We start from the raw sequence: 27,040 nt of genomic DNA, 5'->3' as shown, positions 1-27,040 counted from the left end.
TTGCTTCTCTGAGTAAGTGGAGGAAACACAGTGTAAATCATCCCTACCAGGAGAGAGATGCTCACGGGAAGGTTTGCTCACCTCTAGTCTCCCACAGCATAAGCTGGCAAACATCTCAACCCCGTAACTGTGGCAATGGTTGAATAGGGAGCAAAACTCTCAGCAGCGCAAAACCTCTAGTAAGGTGAATAGCCCTGAGGAGGAGAGAACTGCCTGGTGCTCTGGTGGTATTTCAGGGTTGCCACGGCAGGAGTGAGCTGCTCCCTGGTGACTTTTTTCTTGCACTTGCCCCTAGGACACAGGACAGTCACTATTATGGTAGATGCACAGAAAAGCAGAGAGACTCAGTGAGCAGTTGTAAGAAGTAACCTCCCTTTTCCCCCAGATATGTTTGTTCCCCTACATCTGTGCAATCAGACCTTGAAGCTGAGTTTTCCTGCTTCCTGGGCTGAGTTGTGCTCCTGATGCAAACCTGCAGGGATAGTGTGTACCACTGCAGTCAGCTGGATTTCCACTGCTGCAGAAAATGTGGTCAGGAGGTCAGCCCATAAATCCTGCTAGACTGACAGGCTTCCACAAGTAGTAGACTTAGATAAATTTATTTGAATTAGATAAATGTCTTCAAATTAGATTAGATCTGTGTGAGTTTGTCAGATTCCAGTGTAAGTGAAGCCCTCTGAATTTCCTATCTGCTGGGAGGCTGAACTTGTGCAAATGAGTTCCGCAATGCTCAGGCTTTTGTTCTGAAATTGTTGGATATATTAAGAGAGCTCTTCAGAAAGGGATTGTACTTCCCTCAAATTCACTCAGTAATCTCCAGCCACAGTGATTACTGTAAGGCTGCACTGGCTTGGGTGCCCTAACTGTAGCTCCTGGAGAAGTCAAGGCTCTGGTGTGCAGACACCCAGTACAGGGCAGTCCTTGCCTGAAGGATGGACACTAATTAGGCTGTTGGGCTGGGGAAGTGGTGTACCCAGCAGGAGAAGAATTCAGGGTTGGAGGCATAAATTTGTACCATGGCAGCCCCCACATGCAAGGTAGATCCCAAATCATGCATAAAGGCAACACCAAGGATAAAGAGTCTATGCTCTCCCCTCTGTCAAAGCATCCTGCAACTTCACATTAAATCTATCTAGTGGTCCTCTGCCACCCAGCTCATCTAGGTGAGGATATTGGACTTGCTTGAGAATTTTCACAGTTAATATAAATAAGCCCAGTCCTGTGGAGCGAGTTACTTGCACCCCTAAGGCTGGCTCCTTCTGCATGTGTTGCCTATGCCTCCACTCTGGAGACTTTACCTCTCACAGTCAACCCTTGAGAACAGATTCCATGTCCTTTATCCACCAAGAAGTTTAACAGCCAAGGTGCCCAAATCAGAGATCAGGCAGTAACAAAGACTGATCCTCAGCAAGTCTCTGCTTTGCCGATCCGTAACACCCAATCCCACATCATGACTTACAGATGATTTGTGCTGGGCATTAAAAAAAAAAAAAGCCAGTGACGCAAGTGGCTTTTTCTTTCAGGCATTTCGAAAAGGACTAGAGAGAGTGTAAGTGCAAGAAATTGCTGGAGAGGGGAGGAGGATTGCAGCTTTTAAATCACCTGGCACTGTGATGCAGGGTTGCGCTTGGTGGTGTTGGCACAGTGGAGAGATCACTGCAGGCAAATCTGGGTGAAACTCCTTTAAGTTGGAAGGGTTTTTTCCCCAGAAAATGTAGCTTTATATAAAGCAAATGCTTTCCCAAAACATGGTTTTGTTTTAATTTGAATTGCTTTGACTTTGGGTTTTATTAAGTGTCAAAGCATTCCAATGGCATTAAAACAAAATATTTCTGGTAATATAGGTGAAACTATTGCTCTCTGATTTGATTAACTTTTTAATCCAGGCAGTATCTAAATGACTGATAAACTGTAATCCTGTGGTGTCCACTCTGTGGAAACAGTATGTCTCAGTGGTTTAGAGCTAAAATTCTCATCTTTGTTCTTCTCTTGCACAATGGAAAACAACAAATTCCCACCCAACTGAACCTGTTTCAGGCTGGCTTTGCTTCAGTAACAGTCTCAGTGTGGCACTGAGCAATATGAGCACAGAAGGTTTTAAAGTGTCCAAGTTCCCTACTTCCTCTGCCTGCCTGAACATTGCTCTTAAGCATCTACCCCTGGCTGTTGGCTGGGCTCTGTTAAGTTGAACTTGGTCTGATTACGCATGGCAGCACCCATAAATTGGAAACATTCCTGTTGCAAGTGGATTACATTTACGCTTATAACTCAGAGCTTAGAAAATCCTTCTTGAAATGATGATTTCTCACTGCTCCTAGGGCTTTTCTTTAAATCTGACTTCTGCCTGTTATACCTGGAGCTGAAGAGATGCAGCATGCATCTCTGCTGTTTGAGCAGCTCCCAGCACAGTGGGGAACTTGCGTCTGAATTGTGCTGGATTCAGCTTTACCGCAAGACAAATGGTGAGGTGGTGCTGGAACCCACGGTACCCAGGACTTCTGTTAGAAAACCCCTCATGACACTTTTTCTTCTGCATTTGCTATTTCTGTAGACCACTTAACTGCAGCACTCAGCTGATTCTCGTCCATGCTGAGGAAAGCACATGTTCAAGCTGCACAAACCAGTCCAGCAGGCCAGGGACAGAGGATTGGGAGCCAATCTGCTAAACAGGGATTTAGCCAAGAGGCAGCCCTGAGTGCCAGCCATCTCCTAATACTCTCTTAAGGAGCCTAGCAGCACAGGCAGCTGCTGCTTCCTCCCTGGCCCTCCTTGCAGTTCAGCTCAGTCCACCAACTCTGCAGCAAGGCATTTCCAACCAGAATTGCGTTTCGTTGTCTTCTTGCTACAGTGCCTTTTAATTAGAAGCACAGCTGCTCTGGAAACATGGAGCTCACTTTTCAAAGAGTGCTCTGGAAAGTGATTACAATGGATTAAAGCAGAAAGGTTAGGCAATTTGTTCATCTGGCACTTAGCAAATGCATTGGATTATTTTGTGCTGCAAGGATGATTTAAAAAAGAAAATGAATAACAACTTTTCAGCTCTTGCTAGCCTTAAGGCACTCTGCTGTGCAAGCTAGGTGTTGGAGCTGAAATGTTGTTCAAGAGCTAAGCTGCACAGTGTCTGACTGCTTCAACTCAGCTCCGAGCTGCGTGTGAGGGTGCTGGGGTATCACCACCAGTGCCTGTGTAGCCCCTCTGGTTAACAAAGGTCCAGTTCAGCCAAGAGTTGCCCCAGGAGTTAATGTGGACTCTCAGCATTCACTAATTTCATCTCCAAAGGACCACTTACCTGGATGTTTGCAGAGTGATGGCATTTGTACCTGGCATTGACTTTCCATCCTGAGCACTGGCTGCCAACTCCCCAGCTGGCAGAGCTCTCTTTCTGAAAGGACTATTTTGATTTACAGTGGTGAGAATCTAGCCCATTGAGCCACAACAGCTCTACACAGGTATGGCAAGCTGCTGCGAGGCATTTGTTCAGCGGTGTCACTTGTGCTGAGAAAGCTTTGAGAGGTTTTACTCGGGTGTGGGAACGCTCCTGTGCCCAAGAGCTGGATGAACTTCCTCTTTCCCCTCTGGCCCAAGGCCATGTGCTGCTCGCTCTCAACTGCATGGCTTAAGTGCTTAAAGCAGTGGCAAGGGTAAAGCCCCTAGAAATTAATCAGCTTCACTTCAAAGGTGAGATTCTATGAGAAGGTCTCAATCCCATTCTTCTCCAAAGGAAAAGCAGTGGGGGTCCCCGGCTGGACAGTATGTGATGAAGATCTAACTTGCACAATGGGTGAACAATCTAGATCTGTAAAATACCTGGGGATCAAAACTTTGTATGTGTTCTGTGAGCAGAAACTAGAACAAGCATCACATCCAGCCCTGTTCCAAAGGGGTGCCTCGGAGTTGTCCTATGGCAAGTAGCAGCTGGACGGGGCATCCCAAGAATGAACAGTCTCTGCTGGCAGGGCTGTAGTAGCAGCAAGAAAACAGAATTATTTCCAAATGCAGCTACTTGTGTGGATGTTGTGTGCATTTCTGCCGGGTAGCACTGGAATGAACTTGTCTTAGGCTTGGGAAACTGGCTTTGTGATAGTTTCTGGAGTCATATCAAAATATCAGGGACCAAATGCCACCGCTGGGCAGCTTTGGTCATTGAATGCCTGTGGTGGCTGTGGTTTGGGCATTGCTGTGCTCTGCTGAAGTGGGAAGAACTGGATGTGCCGCTGCAGTCTGGAGCTAGCGCAGTGCGGGGGCAGCTCTTTCTGCATCTGCTTGTGTTAACATACTTCATGTCTTCTTGTAGGATAAAAAAAGTTTGAAGATGCTCAGATACTGCGCTTGTGGGAATAGTAGTACTTTAAATAGAAGAGCCTTTGAGTGGGGTACTAAGCATTAAAATTGTGTTTGAGTGCAATTCAAAGACATACAATACCTTGTTTGCCCTTCTCTTTGTTTGCTGATGTAGGCGTATTTTTGTTTTTACCCACTTTTCTGGTTTATATTGTCCCTTTTTTCCAGTAATGTTGACTCTTTCGTCTGCTTATTTATCACCCATAGTTAGAACCTGAATTTCAATTAGCAATCTGCTTTGTTTTGTTTTAAACAAGGCATTGAAAGCTCCAACAAAGCTTTAATACATAAAACTATTTGTAATGCAGCTGTTAAAGCTCTTCCATCATATCCACTAACAAAATGAATTCTATTGCTATCAAGATGCATCTGATAAATTAGGTTTAATCCTCTACTGCAGCAGACAGAAGGCACTTCAGAGAAGACAGAAAGATTTCAAATTACCTGAGGTGGAAAATGGTCTTTGCTCAGCGCTCCAGAGATGTAAAAGAAACTAAAACCTCACGCAGAGAGAAACAGTTCATCTAGCAACTGGAAAAGCAGTCCATGGATTTCTGCACCGACTTCCAATCCTGATGCTTCACTTTTGGATCTGTAGTCACAAGTCAGGGCCGTGGAATCAGAAAAGAGGGTGGCTAGGCATCCCTAGGTACCATCAGGTACTCCCCTGAATCCCACGGATCCATGCTGTGGTTTGCAATTCTGAATCTAGATCCCCAGGGTCCCTCGTAGGAAGGGATTCCCTGGAGCAGCTGTAGTTGCTAAATGAAGGGGGTTAATTGCAGTGAGTTTGGGTTTGACTCCAAGCCTGACATCATAAATTGCTTCAACACCCTGTCAGTAACGCACGTGCCTAAATCCCATTGATTTGTGATTAAAAGGAAGCCTGCACTGAGGTTCTCTGCTGAATCACAGGTGAATGGATGAATTACCCATACACTAACTTACCAGTTAGAACTAATTACCAGTACCATAACCTAACGACAACCCGCTGTCTGGCACACCGGGCAAGGGGAAAACAGCCATACGGGTCACGTAAGGGGTTCTGCGTGCCCCGGGCAGGCTGTTCTCCTGGGGTGCGAGCTGATTCCTCCCGCTCGCCAGCGTGGCTTTCCCGAGCGTCTTCTTCCAGTATGGTGTGCTGGGTTGGGACGGCAGGCCCCGCGTGGGTGCGGAAGGCCTCCAGCGGGACGGACGGGCCTGGGAAAAGCGATCTTCTCCTGGGCCGGGCCCGAGGAAGAGCGGATGGGTTTCCTGTTGCCGCTGCCCGCCCTGACCTGCCGTTCCTCCAGCCCGGCAGCTCCCGCCTGCGCCACCACCCCGGGGACCGGCTCCCTGACTGAGGTGGCCGCAGGCACCGCGCGGCTCACTCCTGCGATGAGCTGCGCGCAGGCCTCAGCCCGGGCGGCGGAGCAGTGCCGGGGCAGGGCTGGTACCGCCCCGGACAACCGGTACCACCTCCTCCCCGCCCGCCCCGGCGGTAATGAGCGGCGGCGCTAATTGCCACTCCCGAGGGGGCGGGGCGCTGGGGCGGGGCGGGGGCGCGGTCCCGCCGGCGGGGCCGCTCTGTATAACCCGTCTCCCGGCAACGGCGGACACGTCACTTCCTGGGGAGCCGCCGCGAGGCGCCGGCGAGCGCGCGGCCAGGTGGAGTGGCGCGTGCGGCGCCGGCCGGGGCGGCGGGTCCGGTCCGGTCCGGTCCGGCGGGGTCCGGTCCGCTTCGCTTCGAGCCGGTCCGAGTCGGCGGAGTCCGGCCCGGCCCGGCCCGGTCCGGTCCGGCGCGATGAGCGCGGAGCTGGACGGCGTGTCGGTGCACTCCTCCTCCTCCTCGTCGGGCTCGCTGGGCTCGGCGGCGGGGCCGGCGCCGCGGCCGCTGTCGGCCAACGTGCGGCGGCTGCACCAGGCGCTGACGGCGCTGCTGAGCGAGGCGGAGCGGGAGCGCTTCATCCTCTGCCTCAACGCCTACCACGGCCGCCGCAACGTCTGCGACCTGGTGCGCTCCCTCCGCGCCCTCCTCGACGGGCCCCGCCGCCGGCAGCTCCTGCCGCTGCTCCGCCTCGTCCTGCCGCGCTCCGACCAGCTCCTCTTCGACCAGTACACCGCCGAGGGGCCCTACCTGCCGCCTCCCGGCCGCCCCCCGCCGGCCCCCGCCCCGCCGCCGCCGCCGGTGCTCCCCGGCGAGCTGCGGCAGGTGACCCTGCGGCGGAGCAAGGCCCACGAGGGCCTGGGCTTCAGCATCCGCGGCGGGGCCGAGCACGGCGTCGGCATCTACGTGTCCCTGGTGGAACCGGGCTCCCTGGCCGAGCGGGAGGGGCTGCGCGTCGGCGACCAGATCCTGGGTGTCAACGGCAAGTCCCTGGACAGGGTCACCCACGCCGAGGCTGTCAAGGTAAGCCGGAGCCGGCCCGGCCTCCTCGGCCCGGCCCGGCGCTCGGCCGCCGTGCGCCCCGTCCCGCCGCCTGCGCCCGCTCCCGGGCTCCGCTTCATCCCCGCCCCGCGCTTCGCCCGCCGTGCGCCCCGTCGCGCCCTGGGCGTGTGTGTGTGTGTGTGTGTGTGTGTGTGTGTGTGTCCCGGCCCCCCCGTCCCGGCTCCCTCCCCGGGTGTTGTCGCTGTGCGCCCCGTCCGGCTGCACCCCCTCCGGCTTTGGTCGCTGCTCCGTCCCGCTTCAGCCCCGGGGTCCCCCGCTCCGGGACGCGGCGGTGCAAACCCGTAGCCCCTTTGCGGAGCGAGGCGGACCCGGGTTTGTATCGTACCGGCAAGATCGGGCCGGTCCCGCCGGCGTACCGGGCGCCCGCAGTGCGTGAAGCCGAGCCGGAAAGTTTACGGTGAAAATAACGATGCCTGCTGATGGCACGGGCGGTGACGAGCTGCCGGGGCTCGGACCGGCGTCGTCCGCAGCTCCTCACACGGCAGGCTCGTCCCTTTAGGGCTAGGCGGTATTTTGTTACCACAACGGCTCTGAAACGTAACGGTGCTGCTTGTGTCTTCCTTTCCGTCTGGGAGGCTTGTGGGAGTCGGAAAGCTGCTTGAGCCGGGTTTTAAGGCATGTACTAGGTCTGCCAAAGGTGGAGAAACTGAGGCACAGAGAAGCAGAACGAACCCCCCCCCCCCAGGACTGCACAGAGCCCAAAGCGGGAGCAGATCCCACAGATCCCTTCTGACTGTGTCAGGGGGAGAAAGAGAACAGTTACACAACTGAAGTGCCCCCGGCTCTTCCTGCAGCACAACATGTTTCCATATGCCCCAGAGACCTGTTGTAGTACGTAACGGCAGGGGTGCTGTTGATAAAAGCTTTCATGTAAGGCTGGGTGGGGGGGCCTCCGTAAACTCTGGGATTTTCACCTGGAGCTCAGTGTTTTGAGGCAAAGTCCGTGTTTGAGTGACCCAAACCGTTCACAGAGGTGATCCTGTGGCTGGTGGGCTCAGCTCGGAGGTTTCCCACAGCACAGCGGTGCCAGGCACAAACCCTTTGAGCTGGAGAATCGACTTCTAGGGCAGCAGTTTGTAGGCAGCAGCGTGGAGAGCTGGGACCTGGGGTGACAAGACTGTTTTGCAGCTGTTTGTGGTTTAATTCTTCCATAATAAGCTAAAGCACTTCTCTTTGCAGCCCGCTTCATATGGTACGTTCCTCCGACAGTGCATTAATCTTGTATAGCTTTGAACAGCGTCTTCACAGTCAACCTGCATGTTCCCTGCCCCATCTTTAAATCTGTGCCCTAAGCAAGGGCATGTCTTCCAGGCTGAAAATGAGTCCCTGGTAATCTTGAGACCAGAGGAAAGATTTGTAGGAATTCCTTTTTTTTTTTTTTTTTTTTCTTTTTTCATCCTAATCATAGGACGGCAACAGTGTAAGGTTTCAGAAGTTAATCTGCGATTTTGTGCCCTGAAGACTGCAAGAAAAAAAAAAAAAAGTATTTTGACTATGGTGTTGGGGTGGGTAGAAACCAGGTGTCAGGAATGCTCTGGTCTATTAAATTACTTCATCTCTAATTCAACCCACTCCGCTGGGTAATTCAAATCACTTTCTGTTTGTTCTCTAATATAATGTACATGATGTCTTTTAGACACTATTAATATTGAGTGAAACTAAGTGCTTCCTGCAGAGAAATAATTCCTGTAGGATGCAGTTTGTCAAGGGGTTGTTCTGTGGCAAGAGCTGTATTTTGTTAAGGTGATCCTGATAGGAAAGAGAAGCTTAGAAATTGTCTGTTTGTGAGCTGAACTTCTTTAAGCAACGGTTTCATCAAGCACCCAGTTGTGCTGGCATCTTCTAGAGCTTCTCCACTCTGGTGACATCTGGGAAGGGTTTATGACCCACGTAGTGGTGGTACAAACCCTTCCCTTGGGAAGAGTTGCAGAGTGATTTACAGTACAGCTCTAATAGTTCCTTTGGAGATTTTAAAATTAAGCAAGTGTTAATTTGTCCTTGCATGCTGCATTTGGGAGGGGGGGAAGTGAAGAGTAGCTTGCATTCAGCAATGCTAAAGGCAGTCTTGGGAAGATTTTCCTGGGGTTAAGACACAAATACCTCAGTCTAATGTTTTTGAACAGGGTGCAAGAGTGTCAGAGCTGTAGGGATGTGAGGTGGTGATGTACAGAGTGGTTTGACCCTGTGTTCTCTTCTTCCCGGGCTCAGTCTTGATGTAAGCATTAACAGCTCTGCAAAGGTCTCTGGCTGTGGTCTGGTCTCCTCGAGCAGAGCACACCTCACGGTGTCCTGACATCCTCACTGATGGCTGTTGGTCTGCTCTGTAGTGGATCAGTGGAGAGAAAAACGTTGGATAAACAGGCTTGTAACAGAGCTAGGTTTGGTCCTGGCATTTATGCGTACACTGTACTCGGGATCAAATACAGAGAGGGGAAAAAGGTGAGCAGAGAGAGGCTTTCTTAATACAAACCCACAGCTGCGTAGCTCGATCTCCGAAATGCTGTCTGCCTGCTTTAGAGGAGTAGCTGTGGTGAACTCTCTCTCCGTCAGAAGCTGTCTGATTACAGCACAGCTCCCATTTTTGTGTGTGGAGTGATGGTCTGGTTCTCCATCTGTCTGAGAAGGAGCACATTCCCGTGCCACGCTCCCATCTTGACTGTCCTGCAGCAAGAAACTGTCTGTCTAGGACAGCGTTGTTATTCATAATATGCAGAACATGTTGTTGTGAGAGAAGTTGTCAAAGCCCGTTCTTCAGGGCATAAGACGATTGCAGAGATCAGGAAGGCTCTTCCACTGCTGGCCTGGCTTGCTCCCAGGCACATTGCTCTCTCCGGCATAGCATGACGAACCTACTGAAGCAAAAATCAACTTTCTCTCTGTCAGGGTGCTCAGAGATGCCCAGCTGTGAATACAGACAGTGAGGCAGCTGTTCAGACAGAGCAGTGAATAAATATGTAGTCTTAACTTATTTGTGCAACCTTGTAAGAGCATTCACACAGTTGTTACTGCATTCATTCTACAAGTCGTGATAGCTCAGTTGCCGCCTTTTTGTGCATGTCCAGCCACGCAGGAGTACCCCAGCTGTTTCCAGCACTCTTCACTAGGAGGAGAGGCACTGACTGTGGGGTAGGAGCAATTTCTGTTTTCTGCCTTGTTTTTTCAGTCATCGCTCAGAGCCGTGAGGTACCAAAAGTGGAATTGTGGCACCAAATGAAAACTGCCCCAGCACTGGGCAAAGAAGACAAAAGTAATGAGCTACATGCTGTCCTAGCTGAAAACTGACTGGTGGCCTGTGACCAGTGCAATGGGGTTTGTAGATGTTTTAGCGTAAATTAGATTAAAAAGTGGAATTCTGACTTAAATGACAAGATTACCTAAGCACTACAAATCAATTCACTAATGACCAGCTTCTTAACCTTTATGTGAATAGTGGAGTTTTATTTCTTGTCTGTTTCATACTTGCTGTTTCATCCAAATCAAAATTAAATGACTCCATTACAATTATAGCTCTATCATTCCAGCATTCAAGAGTGCACTTTAGCAAAAGATCACTGTAATTTGAATTACGGTGTAGGTGAAGAAGTTTGTATTGTCTGTCATATTTTTAGAGCTTGCCTGGCTTTCATCAGCCTTTCTGTGTAGTACACAGTTGATATTGTAGCAGTCCTGCTGAAAGGTTGTATTGATAAGCTGTAATGTTTTGTCCAGAGTAGTTAAAATTGAGGTGCTTGCAGGTTTAGACATCAAAACTAAACAATTACACAGGGAGGTATTTCTCCTCTACTCTGAGGTTTGCGTTACACTCGCACTCACTTTCTCCCCCACCCCTTTTGTTGCTTTGCAGTAGGTTTTTGTGTCCTTTAAATCGTTTACGGAAGAATGGAACAAGGGAAAGCGTAAAGTACCATGACTCTGATGGATCATTCCTGATTGAGGATTTGGGGTAACGAGCTACACAGCCTCAAAAGAGCTGCACTGATGCCACCGTTTGCCCTGCTGTGTCTTTCTGTTCATGCTGACTGCTTGATCACCAAAACTAGACTAATTTGCATGCATCAGTCTTAGTGACCGTGATTCTTGCATCTTGCTGTAAATCTGTGGTAGCTTTGCCAAAGTCAGTGGGCTCGCATCGAGTTTATTTTGAAGGAACTGGGTAGTTCAAGTCCACGGTCTTGGGTTCTTCCACGTGTCTTTGGAGAGAAGCTGCAGGTTTTGCTGCGGGCATGGTGGGGCCAGGGGAAGGCTTGTGATGAGGCAGAGCTGTTACTGGCAAGGCAAAGGTCTCCAGAACGCAGTGCCATGTTCTGCCAGCCTGCCGGCTCTCCCTCCCGCCGGCGGGTTGCTCCCTGCTCCAGCCCTGCCTGGGAAGGCTCGCCTGCAACGGAGGGGGATCGCATCGGCAGACGCCACAGGCTGTCTGCTCAGGCAGAGGTTTTCACTGCTTCCAAACCAGCCTTTCCGTCTCCTGCTCTGGTAGTGTCAAGTGGGCATTTAAAAATAATTAAAAGGATATTAAAATTCTCTTTATGTTCTATTCATTTGGACTTTCATGATGGCAGACAAGGTGATCTCTTCAGAGACCATAATATTTCATATGAGGTAGAAAGGGCTCTGGCTGCTTCTGCTAAAGGCACTTGTGGTATTGCTAAAAGACCACTGAGAAGTGACAGAAGACATGTGCAGCCCTGAGCCTTGGAAGCGTATTTAGAGCAATTCTACTTTCCAGGCAGCTTACGAGAAAGCAAATCTCATTTCGTTGTTTCTTGTGATGCCCAATTAATTGATTATCATTATCTGAGACTGCTTATTTGCTGTAGTCAGTAATCACCACTGTACTATACAGGCATTGTAACAGCTAGTAGGAGTGAATGCAGCTTGGTTTCTTTGGTTGGTTTTTAACCCTTCCAAGTCCTTGGAGTTGTGGACCATCACACACAGTCATGGTTGGAAATAATGAGGAGTGAAAGCAGTACATCGATCCCCTGCTTCTGTAAAGATATCAGCCTTGTTTCTTTAAATGCCTGCTTGCTTGTCTCTGTATTTTTAGAAGTCAATGACTGATCCAGACACTAGAAACCTCTCCCCTTCCCAAGGGATCTCAGGTAGCTGGAGCATGGAAAAGAAGGATGTGACTAGCACCTACCCCAATAGTTGGAGCAGTAACCTATTCCTTGGTCTCTGGGTCTGCTTAGAAACAGCAAAAAAACCCCAAGAACTGCACACAAAAAAGCACCTACAGCTTAAAACGCAGGTGCTGTGCAATGCCACAGGCTTCTGCTCTGCTTTTCTGTCCTGCAGACAGTTTCCATTTTAACTTCCGTAGCCAGCTGAGCTGAGAGGGAGAGGGTGGGAAGTATAAAGTCACCAGGATCTCCCTCTAGGAAAAAGAGGGAGGGGAAAAAGGTCACTCTTGACCTTGGAGGCATCTGCATGTTAAATTAGTTTTAATGCTTCTTAAAGGGAATGGCTCATGGCACTTGACAGAGTGTAGATCTGGCAAGTGATGTTCTTGGTTTCACAGGCAGATCCGATGACATGCAGTGGAGCAGGCTCGGGCTCTGGACCTCACCTCGTACTGAGGACCTGACTGCGGGGCTGAGAGGTGATGCTCCATTGTCACTGTGAGCTAATCTGAGCTGATCAAATTAATATCATGTGCAAGTTGGAGCGGGGTGAACTTGCGCTTACAGAGAGCATCTCTGGGAATGTGGGTTTAGCTGTTGCACTGGAGTTAGGAGTAGGTTATATTTGCTGCTCTGCCACTGATTTCCCTCCGTGGGCAAGTTACTTAGTCATCTGTTTCCCTTCATTACACCAGCAAATCACAATCAGCCCTAATGAAATCAAATGACATTATACTGATGTGAAAGATTAGAATGAGGTCCTTAATCTCTCCTCTCCTCATAATGTAAAGATGATAGTACTTGGCGTTGGTATTGGCTTGTTCATCAGGGCTAGTATTGTTAGGGCATCCTTGAGTTCTTGGAGCATAAATGTTATTTAGTGGGCTCCTTGTAAATAAAAAGTTTTGCCTCACTAGAGAAATTGATAAGGTAACCCAAAGGGTAAAAGCCTGTCTTTCCTTCCAGTGTCCATTAGAAGAAAACAAAAGCATTAGTGTGCAGTATAGCTGGCGAGTTAAAATATCTTTTACTCTGTTCCTCTGTCCTCAGGGAAGATGATGGATTTTCTTAACACCTTCCTCAATGCCGCAGCCACGTCTGCTTGGAGAATTATTCGGCTCTAAATCCCCTCGCCTGAACTGACAATGCATCTGCTAAAATGATTTGGCTTAGTTTCTTTTGACTGGATGCTCTGTGAATTCACCCTGTCACAGACCACCAAGTGCTTAGTAAATACAGGTGAAGCAGGGAGCTGGGCAGGCTGGAGGAACTCTGTTCCTGCCAGCTTCTTGTTGCTGGACTCATAAACTGCATCTGAGCTGCTCGGGGTGGGATGTGCTGGCAGGGAAGGCTGGAAGGGCCTCTACTTTGTGCAGGCACTGACTGGGTATCCTTGGTGCTTAGTCAAGTAAGTGTCTTGCTCATTTCCCCCCATTGATTCTTTCAAAGTTAGTTTTTCCACCAAGTAACTAACCATATCTAGACAACATGGGTTTGTTGGTGGTTCTCATGTTATTTTTCAGCATTGTTTGGTGTGGAGTAGAAAGAGAAGACAAGAGGAAGCCAGCGGTGGGAGGTGCTTTGACCTAGATCCCCCTCATGCATATCCCCCGCCCCAGAAAGCACCTAAACAGCTTTCCAGGTTTGCATTGAAATAAAGCTTTGTGGAGTTTTCTGCTGTTGCTAAAACTGTGCTGAATTTGCCTGAGGGATACACTGGCCAGTGACCAGCTTTGAGGGGGTGGGAGGTTACGGAGCTGTTGTCCTGAAGCAGGGATGAGGGATGTCAGCCCTTGGAAAGGTTAGGTAGAGGGCCCTGGAGCTAGGATTTCATTTGACCTTTCCAGGTGAAAGGGACATGGGCTTCCTGATGCCTTGGGGCTAAATGTATGCAATCACCATAATTATGCATCAATTTGCATGTATTTGCATAAGTGCCACTACTTGAAAGCCAAACTGCTGTCGCCTTTGCCTTGGTAGAGGGGGAGAGGTTGGACTGTGCCTCCTGCAATTCCCATTTGTCTTCCTGACAGGGAGGCCATTTCACACCCCCCATCCCCTATGCTGTGTTACCCACTGCTTTCCTCTCTGGTTCCTCTCATCCGGCACTCCATCTGGAGTGCCTCCGCTTCCCTTCATCCCTCCTTCTATTTATTTCTCTCTCCACCTGCCTCTGTCACCTTTTTCTTGTACCAGTTTTCTTCATTCCTGCCTGCCCCAGCCGCACGTCCTCCCCACACAGGGACAAGCTGTTCGCATACGTCAGGGCAGATGAGTCTCCTGGTTCCTCTGCACAGAAGCAGTTCCCTGGTCTTTGTCAAGCAAGGTGGGGAGGGGATACACTTGATCCAAAGCATCTTATTTATGGCTACAGACTGCAGTCTGGGGGGACATATCATAGGGGACAATCTCTCCCTATGCATTTGTATGGCACCTGGCAAACTTGGCCTTAACCAAGGTGTGTAGTGGGAGCCGTTGTAGTTTTATTTGTCCTGCCTGCAGAGGATCCCTGGAGTGAGCTTTAGGGGGCAGGCAGGCGGGTAGTGCCTCTGCCTGCTGCCTTCTGCTCTGTCCTTTCTGCCAGCGGAGGAACCATTTAGCTGATCGGGCTCAATCAATCTCTCTGTAAAAGGTCTCATGGTCCTGCCCCTGCAGCCCCCTCCCCTCCATAGCAGACACGGGGACCCTCATTGTTCCCACTGGCACTGAGATGGTTTTGCTCAGTCTAGCTGAGCCCACGAGCTTAAAACTACCCAAGTCCACCTGGGTCCAGCAGGAACACCCCAGGATAGTGCAGGAAAAAGTGGTTAGACAAACTTCTGCAAATTGTTCCCTCCATGGTGCTGGAGCGTGCTACAAAAGCTCCCTCTGCCTCCCTCCTGTGGCATCTCTGCATTTCTTTCCCCTTTGCAGCTTTTTTTCAAGTCTGTGCCTTACTTTTGGGGACTTGGTGCAAAATTGCGTGGTACTTCAATGATTGATAACCTCCGCACTGACCTTTGCAGCTTGCAAATGGAGCGAGTGCTTGGATGCCCATTATCTGAGCAGCCCAAGAAGCCAAACAGCTCTGGAGAGTCTATTATTGCCGGAAGAAAGCAGCTTGTGTCTGTAGCAAGGGGGAGGATGGCTCATAGTTAATGCTTCTTGTATCAAACTGTGATCTACCCACTAACAGAATGAATTGGAATAGATTGCTCATTTCATTAGCGGCGAAGGTAAGTGAGTGGGCTGTATCCGTATGAGACGCATATTTTATTCAGGCTGCCAGAAGAATACTGGTGATTAATTGCCATTGATTTCTGACATCTGTGTTCCTACTGGGGGAATTTTTGAAGGCCTGGAAGATGCTTTTATACAGCCTTCAACATTTTGGTGCCCTCGAAGTGGAAAGAACAAGGGGAAAATTCTGAAGGCGGGTGTGGGAAGCCTTCAGTAATGCAAGATGTGCAGGGCAAGAATGGCCTGTTACAGGTGGGTTTCAGGAAGAGTGGCAGCTGCCAGTGTTGATCTTAGGAAAGAACATGCTGCATTGTGTGTTGCTTTGGGTTTTGTTTTTTTTAAAAGGTAATAACTGTGGGTACAGGAGATGTGTGTTTCCTTTTTTGACTATTTTAAGCAATCTACTTCACTCTCAAAGGACTTGATAATTAAATAGAGTGTTGTCAGGGGATCAGTGGCCTTATGGAATCAATCTGCCCTTCCTTCTGGCACTTGCTGCTTCTAATAACATTTCTAGGCAATTGGTGACTTGTTTCCCTGCTAAATGTTTTGGCACTCATCCCCAGATTCAACTAAATTATTTCCTTAAGCTTGTCTTCTAGCAGGTGTGCTTGCACACTGTGTTGCCAATGTTAAACCTTTCATACCGTGGTCTTCAAATACATTATAGATGGGGCAAAGCCAGATTTTATCTCATTCTGGAGCGAAACACAGCAGCACTGAACAACATGTAGCAAGTCCCTGAAATGGCTTGAGAAAGGAAATGGAGATGCAGTCTGCACTGTCTGATTCTGCAGAGGGGATTAAGGAGGTGGAATTATTTTATTTAATGGTCCACTGCAAATGAGTTAGGTTCAGTATGCCTGTCAAATAACACGCTTTCCCAAAGAGCTTGCAGGTGAATTACACTGTAGCTTTTGTGATGATATCTCTGCAGTCACTGGACACAAGACAACTTGCGTATCTGTGAGGAAAGAAGTTCTGCCTTGTGGTATTCCTATCGACAGCCTATCCTTTGTCTCCATGGGCCTGAAATGCTTTTCCTTTTGTTCCAGGGAGTTGGGGTGACCTGCTTCATGGGAATAAAGCACCCATATTTGTGTGGGCAGGTGCTGGCCCTCTCGCTTGCTGTTGTTGCTTTATAAGTAGGGCTGACAGCAAAATTGAGGTCAGTGGACTCGTGCCAGCTTGCTGGCACTGTGGCATCTCCCTGGGAGTGGGGAAGGGCAAAGTGCTGAATGTTCCAGCAGTAGCTAGGCTGCCAGGCACAGAGACCAGGGTTTACATGGGAGGACGGTACAGTGGTGGAAACCTGTCATAAACCTCCCCCTCCACCAAGGGGCCAATGCAGCTGGCCAAAATCCTGTGCTCAGATGGGTTGTTGGGACCCTCTGCAAACACATTTCAGGAGACCAGGGTGGACGCACGGTGTGGGAGAAGCCAATGTGATAGGGCTGCAAAATAATTCCTGCCAATTGCTTTATGTTCAGGGAGATCAGCTGGAAAATGGGTCCTGCCCTTTGTCGTAGATATGGTCCCTGCTGGCCAAAATGCTTGTGCAATGGCAGGGAAAGATGTGTTGAAGAAGCTGCCTGTGGTCCTTGGCCTATGAGTAATTAGCACCTCTGATTCCCAGATTGTCAGTCAGCCCCCTCTAACCAGCCCTAAGAAATTACATTAAAATGAAACAGAGGAGAGAATAATCCTGCTTGCTGGGACAGCTGGGTGAAGATGTTTTAGGGCTGGATCTACCCCTGGATACTGGTCTGAACCTGCCCATCCAGGACTGGCTCCAGCCATGTCCTGGGGCTCCCAGCTGGCTTAGCAGAGCCAGCACCAGCTACTCCTCATGGGAGAGGGAAGTGAAGCCCATGGCAATGGTCCTGGCAGTGCAGAGCTCCAGCCAGAGGCTGTATCTGGGCTCTGTCCCTCAGCACAAAGTCTGCCCAGGCTGCTGGCTGCTCCCAGTGGATGCCAGGACTCCTCTCCACACCATGTCCCTGGAGAACAAGGCTCTCTGCTCTTGCTGAGGAGGGAGCTGAGGTGAGCGGAGCTGGCCCGGGTGAGCAGCAGTGGCTGTTGTGCTCTCTGATGCCCTGATAATCGCCGCCTCCTCTCCCTGTGATGAACAGCTTTGGTGCCGCATCCTTGGCTCAAAAATGTTCCATCCTGCCTGTGCTGCTGAGTCGCCTGTTTGTAATGCAGTTGCCATCGTCCCCTAGCACTGGCGTGTCCCCGAGGTCTTTCGTGAACACCCATTGCGTCTCCAGCTCGGCCCATTAGCCTTTGCTCTTGCCTCCTTGGATGGCTATTAATGATTTCCATTTTTGCAGCACCTCTACACCCAAAGCACTTTCTTTTATTAGAGGCAAGACTTCCACCTCCATTCTCATTCTGAATTGGTTTCCTTGGGTACTCTAACACCCAGCCACAGCTGCATACTGAATTGGAGAGGAGCGGTGCTGCATGAAGCACTCTGCAGCCCTCTGGCTTACCCAGGCCTGGCCTTGCTTTGATTGTAAAGCGAACGGTAAGATCCTGGCCCGGTGGTAGTGCGGCAGTAGGCTGCACTTCATTACCTCAGTAGCAGGCATAAATGGCCCCATTAAATCTACTCTGCATCCCAGTGCTGTAGCAATAAAAATTGTCAGGACCAAGATGGTATTAAGAAATTTAAGGCGAATGCTCCACTATGGTGATCGCTTGGATTCCTCATAGGAGCCAGTGTTGGGGCTAGAGCATCCTTTAGAGGGAGGCTTCTCCCAAAGCACTTCATAATGACCTGAAGAACAGCTGGCAGGAGAGAGTCATTATCGTGTGCTGCTAACTTTCCAAAGGTTCTGGATAATCATGCTCAGTGGATGAGAAAATTGCCTGCAAACTTCTTTGGGATGTCAAATCAACCTTGTTTCCTCCAGACTGAAAGCTGCCAAGAGCCTGGTGGAAACGTATATTAGCACAACTGATGGGATGAAAAGGGGTGGAGCGGGGGAGGAGCGGCCGAGGGCACATGTCTCTCCTGTGCCCCAAGCTCGGTGAGAAAGCCTTCCTGGGTCTGCATTCTGTGCCTGGGTGGAAAATCCAGATGAACCTGCTTGCAGGGAACTCGCTGTTGGGGTTGCCTCGGCATTCTTTCCAAAAGCAGATGATTTGTCAGCCTCAATACAGGGAAACTGAGGCAGTGAAAAATGGGAAGCTACTTTACTATGGCAGGAGTCAGTGGCAGGATTTGTAATGCCTGGAGGTTTTTTGGCTCCTGCTCCAAAGGCTACACCCTGTCAAAGCACAGGGGTGGTAAATAGAAAAAAGCCAGTGGAGGCTGTTGGCTCTGCTGGCATGGCAGCTGTGCTGGGCATCCCAATGGCTGACTTGTAGGCTTCTGGGAGCTAGGCGGAGATGGGTTAAGCCCCGCGGGTCAGCATGGGGTTGATTTTGTATGTCGGCTGGGAACAGGCCTCAATGGCACAGGTGAGTCAAAGGCTATGCAATGCAGAGACGGTCCCAGTCCAGGGGCTGCTGACCCACAATACCATGGCACCACTTCCAGGGAACTGCCTGCTCCCAGCACGTCCTGTTCCAGAGGTCTCTTCTATACCACTGTTTTGTTTAACCCCAGCCAGCAACTAAGCACCACACAGCCCCCTCCCAGCTCACTGCCCTCCACCCAGCGAGATGGGGAAGAGAATCAGAGAAAAAAAAAGTAAAACTCATGGGTTGAGATAAGAACAGTTTCGTAGAACAGAAAAGAAGAAACTAATAATGATAATAAAATGACAATAATAAAAGGATTGAAAGGGTTGGCATATACAAGCGATGCACAATGCAATTGCTCACCAACCGATGCCCAGTTAGTTCCCGAGCAGCAATCCGCCCCCACCCCGGCCAACTTCCCCCAGTTTATATACTGGGCATGACGTGACATGGTATGGAATACCCCATTGGCCACTTTGGGTCAGCTGCCCTGGCTGTGTCCCCTCCCAACTTCTTGTGCCCCTCCAGCCTTCTTGCAGGCTGGGCATCAGAAGCTGAAAAATCCTTGACTTTAGACTAAATATTACTTAACACACTGATGTTTTCAGTTGTTGCTATCAACATTCTTCTCATACTGAACCCAAAACACAGCACTGTACCAGCTACTAGGAGGACAATTAACTCTATCCCAGCTGAAACCAGGACACACTGGGACCATTGTTTTTCCTCCCTTACCCCCAAGGGTAACAGACCTCATGTCTCTAGGTACCAGGAGGGGCACTCTTACAAACCAGAAGAGGAACAGATGCACCAGCCTTGGTAAAGCCAGAAAAAACAACCAGAGGGGGAAGTGCAGAGTTTCTTCCTGTGCAGGGAAGTGGATAGTAGCTCTGCTCGCTTGGAGCTCACCAAAGCAGCTGATAGTGATTTCTGTCTCTGTTTGGATGTACGATGGAAGCTTCTCCCGTTTGGCTCACCTGATGCCTCATCACTTTGCAGCTCTGCATGCCAAGTGCTTTGTTAAAGTCTAGTTCAGTGTGTGGATGTACAAATGTTTTATAGGCCTGTGCCAGATCTCGTTCATGTGCCTGCTGTACTTCATTATGGAGCGCATGCAGTGCTGTTACCTGAGGGAAAACACTGCTTCCCTTCTCATCTCCTCTCATAGCCATGGCAGCTTTAGTTGAATAGCTGGCAGCTGCCTAATGAACAAAAAGCTTCCTGGAAGCTCGAATGTTCGAACAAAACTGACTTGAGTGGTCACCAGGATGGGGAAGTGGTTTGCACTGACCATCCTGTGATTTTTGACAAGACTGTGGTGGCCAGAGGGAGGACACGGGTGGTGCTGAGCAAGCTTTATGCTCCTCAACCTCCAGCTCTCATGCTAGACCTCTTCCTCAGACAGAAGCTGTACTTTGGCTTACTGGAGCAGATGTTCTTCTAGTGGAGGGTAAAAGCAGGGATTCCTCAGGCTATTTGTGCTTGTGGTTGAAGAAGGATTTACCCCCCTGAGCTGATACAAACCTAAAACTAATTTATCCTAAAATGAATAAAAGTAATCTATTCAAATTGATGCAAGCTCTTGAGTCAAAAATCTATTAAAAAATCAGATTACAAATAGATTGAGTTTACAAATGGGCTTTGCTGGCTGAATTTCAGACCTGTACTTAAGCATGCTCTAGGCAGAGTCTTCAATGCTTGCTCATTTAAAAGTGCATGCCTGAAGGCCTGTTGAATCTGGGCTGTGGGAGACCATCTTCTAGGGAAAAACATCAGCTGTTTAACTCCAGCTCTCTTAAATGGTCCGATAGTGTTGCTGTGTCCTGTTAGAGAGCTACTGCTTTTTACCTACGTGTGTGTATGTCAGTGGTGCCTGCAATACTGTGTTATACATCTGCATACAGTATATACACCTGCATTGCCAGTATATACAGGCAAGTTCTGCATGGTTTGGGGATGCCCAAGGGCCTACAGCTCTCCTACCACCTTGTAGCTGGGTGAAGGGTTTCCTTGTGTCGTGACCCTTCGTTATAAAGCTGAGGAAGAGTGAGTTTAACCAGAGAGGGTGGGAGCTGTACAGAAGCTGCATGTGATGGCAGGGGCCATCTGCTGCAGGCTGTGAATCAGGTGGGGCAGGGTGGGAGCAGACGGGGGCTGAGGTGTAGCCTGACGTGTAGAAGGCAGTGCTGGAAAGCAGGTCAGGGTTGCAGTGGGAGGCATGGAGACAGCCACGCGCAGGGGCAGTGTCACCGAGTGGATGTGACACCATGACAAGAGAGTGGGGCTCTCGCCAACTTTCTCAGGGCTTTGTGGGGTCACCTTGGAAAGGGTGTTTCCCACATTGCTTCTCCTCTTTCTGCTTGCTCTTTCTCACTTGTGTTTCTTGAGGCAAGCGCCATTCCTTTGTGTTTAGCACCTAGCACAAGGACAGGTAACTGGAATCCCCAGCCACTGAGGTCGATATCAGTGGCTTACCATCATTGAGCCGCATGGATGGTCCCACTCTGCCTCACAGCAGTACGGTAAGTTCTTTGTGGGTGTCACTGTCTTCCCCCACCTGTGATCACCCAAAAGGTGCAGGTCGCTTGCCAGTGTGAGTGGCTAGGAGGCCAGCAGAGCTGTGTCCTGAAGGGCTTCTCAGTGTAGGGAAGGCCTCTGTTGGGGTACCGTTACAGTCCTGCACTAGCTCGTCAATAGGCCTTAGCAGTGGGAATGTGTTGGGGGAGGAGCACTGTGCTGGGCAGAAAACCGCTTCACTCACCGAGTACTTGAGAGGCCTCAGTAAATGCATAAAGGACGACACAGAGTGTTACCAGACTGCCTGCTGCAGCTCTGCCTTCTGCTGGGAGAGACTGTCACCAGCAATGTCCCGATGGTCACCGCCAGCTTCTGTTATTCCCTCCTTGTGTCTCCTCTTGTACTGAGGCTGCTGGGGAGCCCTGGCCCAGCCTGGTGCCTCGAGCCAGATGGCTGCTCTACTCACCTCCCTGCTCTCTGCTGTCACCTTCATGCATAAAACATCTCCCTGCTGACTGAGATCCCATCTCCTGGTGGCTTTGTCAAGGGAGCTGCAGGGGGACATAAAAAGTCCCTTGTAAATCTCTGGCCTCTCATCCCTGGAAACTTTACTGTGCCTCCAGAGAGCAGCTCTGCTGCTGTTCTGCTCTTTCAGGGGATGACATTTAGCTAAGGCAGGGCAGGAGCAGCCAGTGCTCTGCCTGCCGCCAGCCTTCAGCGACCACCACTGCCCTGTCCTCAGGGCAGGCTGTGAATGCTCCCTGGTGCCCAGTGTGGAACCAGGGGCTCTTCCTGCATGTGGTCACTTCTCCTGTGCCTGGTGTCTCTCCTGTGTGGTAGAAACCCCACAGGGTTATCTTTGGTGTCGTCCCCCCTGCCAGGATGAATGCTCTGAGGAAGGGAGGAAATGGGATCCCTGCATCAGTCCCGAAGAGACCTGCATGGGAACAGGGTGGCAGTGAATGTGGGGAGAAAGGAGAGAGAGCAGCTTGTGGAGGGCCCTGTGTGTGTTCCTGACCTGGCCTCAGCTCTGAGTTTTCTTTGCTCCTTCCTTAAATTACAGTGACATTCAGCAGCTGGCTTTGAGGCATTGTATGAACATATGCAGGTGACGAATGCCCAGGATCAATGCAAGTGGAGAGCCTGCTCTTTCATTTAGAGGGGAAAAAGGGTGGGAGTGTGTCAGTTAGGATCACATGGCACTTCTGTGGTAGAGGGAGGACTGTAACCCTGTACAGTTGGACTAATCACTCATTATCCTCATCATTTGCCTGTGCTTGATGAGGAGTTGCATCCTCATTCAGAGATGAGTCTTTGCTCTTGGGACTGTCAGTGCTGTTTGCTGTCTCGGTACCTAGGTAAGTAAATGACGTCATGCAGGCTTAAAAGAGGTTTTCGTAGAGGTGGTTCTAGTTTGAATGAGTGGAGAATGTTTGTGTGGGGGCTGTACCCCATCTCATAGGGGTCACTCTGCACCAGTAGCTCTAGGGTAGGTGAGAAACCTCCCTGCCACCCCCAACCCGTTGCATTGGAGTTCAGATCATCCTGAGCCTGTCTGCGTGGCAGCTTATGAAGGCGCTTTGGGTCAGGAAGCTAAACTGTGCCCTGAAGCACAGATGGACCCCTATGCCATGGTGCCTGTTTGAGAGTGGTACCCTGGGGTGGACAGTGGGCTCAGAAATAGCTCCATTGTACCAGTGGGACTTGGGCTAATGCCAGCAAGACTGGAGTGTGGTGAGCACCTATGCCTGTCTGGCAGCCAGGCTGGGCTCCGTGTGCTCGCAGGGAGAGAAGAGATCGCAGCAGGCAATGTGTTCGAGGGCCCGGGGGAGCTAAGGGGACAGGAGCTGGAGTTAGTGAGCAGCCCAGGATGTTGAAGTGCTCTGCAGTTGTTCTGATGGGTCTGTTGGTTTTGCAATCCTTGTTTAAGCTCTCCAGGCACGTGATGACCTTGGTAGCATGTGACAAATTTGCAGCCAAATTGCTATATGTGATGGAGATGCTGAACTGGGAATTGGTGAGCTGGATTCTCTCTAGCCCTGGCAGGAAGGGACAGGAGCATTGCCAGGTCAGAGCTGGGATCCAGCCAGCCCAGTATTACTGATGATATTATTCTTTACCGAAGAGCTGCTGGTATTAGTTCTTCCTGGTCACGAGCTTTGCTCAGCAGCTCCTCTGCTCAGTGGGGAGAGGAGACCTTGCAGGAGCAGCTCATAAAAAGGATGTATATATGGAAGAAAAACTCAAAGCACGTCCTTTCTGAGAGCAGATCCAGAGCATTGATGTTCCTCAGGTCTCAGAAGGGATCAGGACTTACAGCTGTCCCCAGGGAGAACTCCTATAATATATTAATTTTACTATAAAGCCTATGTCAGCTTCTCACGGTGGAAGCTGGGGGAGCAGAAGAGCGAATGCGGATCACCTTATCTGGGTCCCAAGGTCATTTCTGTGCATGCTATTTTAAATATATGTATAAATTTAATAATTATTGTACTCACTAATTGACTGCTTGTGCTGAGGAAGGCAGCTGGCAATGAAATGGCAACAGAGGCTGAATTTCTGGGAGCGTTGTCAATGTCCCCTGAAGGCATCAGGAGCTTTTCCAATGACAGAGTTTGGGGCTGACCTGTGGGGACCAGCAGTGCTGCTCTCCTCCAGCATTGATCCCTGTCCTGCTCTGACTCCTCTCCAAAGCTGCAGAAACTGCTCAGTCTCAGGTTCAGCCCATACTGGGGTTCCTCCTGGCACGTCACTACCCACCTTATCTCCCATACTCTGCTTCACTCTGTTCTTTCCCTGGCTGATGGGGAGAGTGTATTTGCTCTGTCAGCAGCAGCAGCTTTGCCTTAACACTGTTGCAGTTCAGGAGAGAACAGAAATATCCCAGCTTTTTCACTAGCTTTTTATGGAGCTCAGTCATTCAGTTGGTGGTTGCAGAGTAGCTTGAGATCTTTCAACCTCAAGGCAGAGCAAAGCCATGTCACCCTAGAGTGCTAAGACAGATTGTCCTTCCCCCTCTGTAGGCATTATTAACTCTCTCCTCTCCTTGGCTTGTCTTGCAGGTACTGAAAGGCTGCAAGAAACTGAACCTGTCTGTACATTCGGTGGGACGCATCCCAGGGGGCTATGTCACCAACCACATCTACACCTGGGTGGACCCGCAGGGCCGGAGCGTGTCCCCGCCGATGGGCCTGCCGCACCACCAGAACAGCTCCCTCCGCAAGGACAGCGAGAAGAGGAGCCACCTCCAGCTCCTGCAAGAGGGAGATGAGAAAAAGGTGAGCAAGGGGGATCAGCCACAGCCCTGGGGGCATGTAGATGCCAACGCTCTTCATTCCCCTTATGCTTTTCATTCATGTGATTCTGGCCTCCATTGGGATAGCCTGTCTCTCCTTTAGGATACACTAGATCCTGGTTTTCTCCCTTGGTCTGTAGCTTTCCCTCTGCCTCCCCCGAGGAGTCCTGTAGGACAGGATGGATTGACTTTGTTCCCATTTGACACAAGTAGAACCTGAGCTGAAGACAAGGCATTGTCCAGATGCAGACTTGTCTGGCGGTGAGGGTCCTGCCAGAAACAGCGGTCAAACCAGAAGTTGCTTGTAAGGCTTTTCCCGAACAGGTTGTTGTTTTGGCTGGAGGCCTGCTGCCAACATGGTCATTGAGAGGCTGACATAGGTGTTATGTTCAGGAGGGCTTGTGGATTTGGAGGGCTAGATCTCAGAGTGCATTACTGCCCTTCTTCCTGCTTTTCAGGTTTTTTTCAGGTGTTTCCTTGAGGCTTTCTTGGGTCTCGTTGCAGTGTTGTCTAAGTGAAAAGAAAAGAAAAAAAGCCCAGACAATTTTTCTCTTCCAAGAATGCTATAAAATAAAACAGATGATTTTCCTTTTCCATTTGGGGAGAGGCAGGCTGAGCCAAGAGGGGCTTGAGCAGTGCCTGTGTAAAAAGCCCTGGGAAGTGAAAAAGGAGTGGGGAAGGGAATGGCTTTCATAACAATACCCAGGGGAGCTGGGGGTGTCTGGCCAGTGCTGGCCACTGCAGCAGGGCCTGGATCTTGGGCCTTTGGAAGAAAGGAAAGTATATTAGCACATCTAATTCCCAGTCCTCTTTTCTTACTGTGAGCCTGCCCTCCTTTGAAATAGGCCTTATTACAAGCGAAGCCAGCAGAGAATACGTTGAAGCTGCAATATCTGATCTTGAGGATTTAGTGTTTCTTCTCCCTCATGCTTCCCTTGCCCAAACAGGCCTAGAGACTTGTAGACATAGAGGAACAGTGCTCAGCTGCCCTTGCAGTGAGACACGGGCTGGAGGAGCAGAGTCTGCTCGCTCTCTCGGTGGTGATGGATAGGGAACATCTTCATCCTGTACAACCAGGACATGGTGTTGCCTCACTGGGGTTCGTGGAATATCAAATTACTGTCATATGAGTGAGCAGGGCACTTGCTTCCCAAACACAGAGGTGCTTGAAGCCTTGACATATTTCCATCCTGTTATCCTGAGATCACTCGGGCTGTCCCCAGCACTTTGACTGTATGCCCAAAATGTCCTCAGCTCCACCTGGAAAGGCTGTGGCGGGATCTGTAAGCTGGAACCTCCCATCTCAGCCAGAGGGGGAAAAAAATCTAGTACAGGATGAGGCAGTTTGCTGATGAAATATTCATGTGGGCCACGAGGGAGAAGGGCCCATTATTTTTACTTTAAGGAGAAGAGAAAAGCAACCGCTGCTGGCTTGCTGGTGTCCCCCACCCACTACCACTCAGTGTCACCTTGATACAGCAGGCAGTGACTCTTTGAAGCTGTAGGTAGGAGTGTTTCTCTGCTCATTGTTCCTTTAGTCCTTGCTGTGTATTGACATGAAATGCTTAGAAGCATGCAGCTGTATGCATCCCTGCCCAGTGCCTGAGCCTCACATGGCCCCAGACAGCCCCTTCCCATCAGTCCCTAGGGAGATGTGATTGGAGGTGCCCTAGCTGTCTCTGGGCTGCTTGGCTGCTGCATGGGCCAGTCATCAGACCAAAACACCCTCCTCTGTGCTGCTCCTGGTCCCAAGCTCGTCAGGGCTAGCTCCCAGGGGGTGCACAGGAAAATAAATCTAACTGAACTTTGCAAGTTAAAAGAGCTTTAATTACCGTAGCTTAATCAGCTTTGGAAGGGAATGAAGCCAAGTTGAATGAAGGCCACATTAAACTTCGAAAAGCATCCGTGCTGGGCTTGGGCATAAGTGTATCCAACAGCAGCCAAGGTGTGAGGGGGTGCCCCCAGCTCTGAGTCTCCCACTGTGGCACTATTCTAGCTGAGCCAGGCTGCGGGACCTTGGCTCACAGAATTGGCTGCCCTTGTTCTGAGCTGCGTTTCTGTGGTGCCATTGCTTGTAATGCCTCTTTGTGGCAGTGCAGCACTTGCAGAGCACTGGGAAGATTTGCCAGCTTTTGGTGGGGTGCCCAGTCTTCATGGTGCTACCGGCTTGTGGCTTTGCTGGCTTCAGGACCTTTTGCCCAGGTATGAGGAGTGGTGAAGAACCTCTCACTCCACCTGGCTCTTCCAAAATCTGAGCTTGTTCTTCCATTCCTTGGTGCAGCTTCACTCAGTCAGACGGCCACTTGACTTCTTGTAGTGGAGGATCGTGCTTTGACTCCAGGGCAGGGGGGTGAAGGCCCCTCTATTAACCTGGCAAGAGTCAAAGTCAGTTGCAGGAAATATTTGAAGCTCGCAGAAATGGGTGTGCAAAGATCCGATGCAGAGGGCAGTGCTGCTGGCATCATGAGAACAGGCAGCATTCAACCTTCTCCTGGCACTACCCCTCCGTGGCATATCAGCAGTGACATATCAGCAGTGACATCGGTCACACTGCTGTTCCCATCGTGCCCCTCTGTGCCATGCTGGCCATGTACTGCATTTCTAACAGAAGTTATCAGCTGTGTGTTGTTTCAGTCCTGGGATCCC

At 50.3% G+C, this 27,040-nt stretch overlaps 2 protein-coding genes across 4 annotated transcripts in view; one reads left to right on the top strand and one right to left on the bottom strand.

Moving 5' to 3' along the window:
* Positions 1-27,040, bottom strand: part of ATP6V1G1 (ATPase H+ transporting V1 subunit G1) — a 107,995-nt gene that overhangs the window by 23,556 nt on the left and 57,399 nt on the right. The gene's annotated exons all lie outside the window — the stretch shown is intronic.
* The window catches only part of WHRN (whirlin), a 57,610-nt gene continuing 36,669 nt past the window's right edge, over positions 6,100-27,040 (top strand). For all 3 annotated transcript variants that reach the window (XM_049832484.1, XM_049832485.1, XM_049832483.1), the window contains exons 1-2: positions 6,100-6,730; positions 24,162-24,377. In XM_049832484.1, the coding sequence (XP_049688441.1) occupies positions 6,125-6,730; positions 24,162-24,377 (822 nt within the window). In that variant the 5' untranslated portion in view covers positions 6,100-6,124. The remainder of the gene's footprint in view (positions 6,731-24,161; positions 24,378-27,040) is intronic.

The sequence above is a fragment of the Accipiter gentilis genome, chromosome 29, assembly GCF_929443795.1.
Source record: "Accipiter gentilis chromosome 29, bAccGen1.1, whole genome shotgun sequence".
NCBI classification, from domain to species: Eukaryota; Metazoa; Chordata; class Aves; order Accipitriformes; family Accipitridae; genus Astur; species Astur gentilis.
This window is presented reverse-complemented; position numbering and strand designations above follow the sequence as displayed.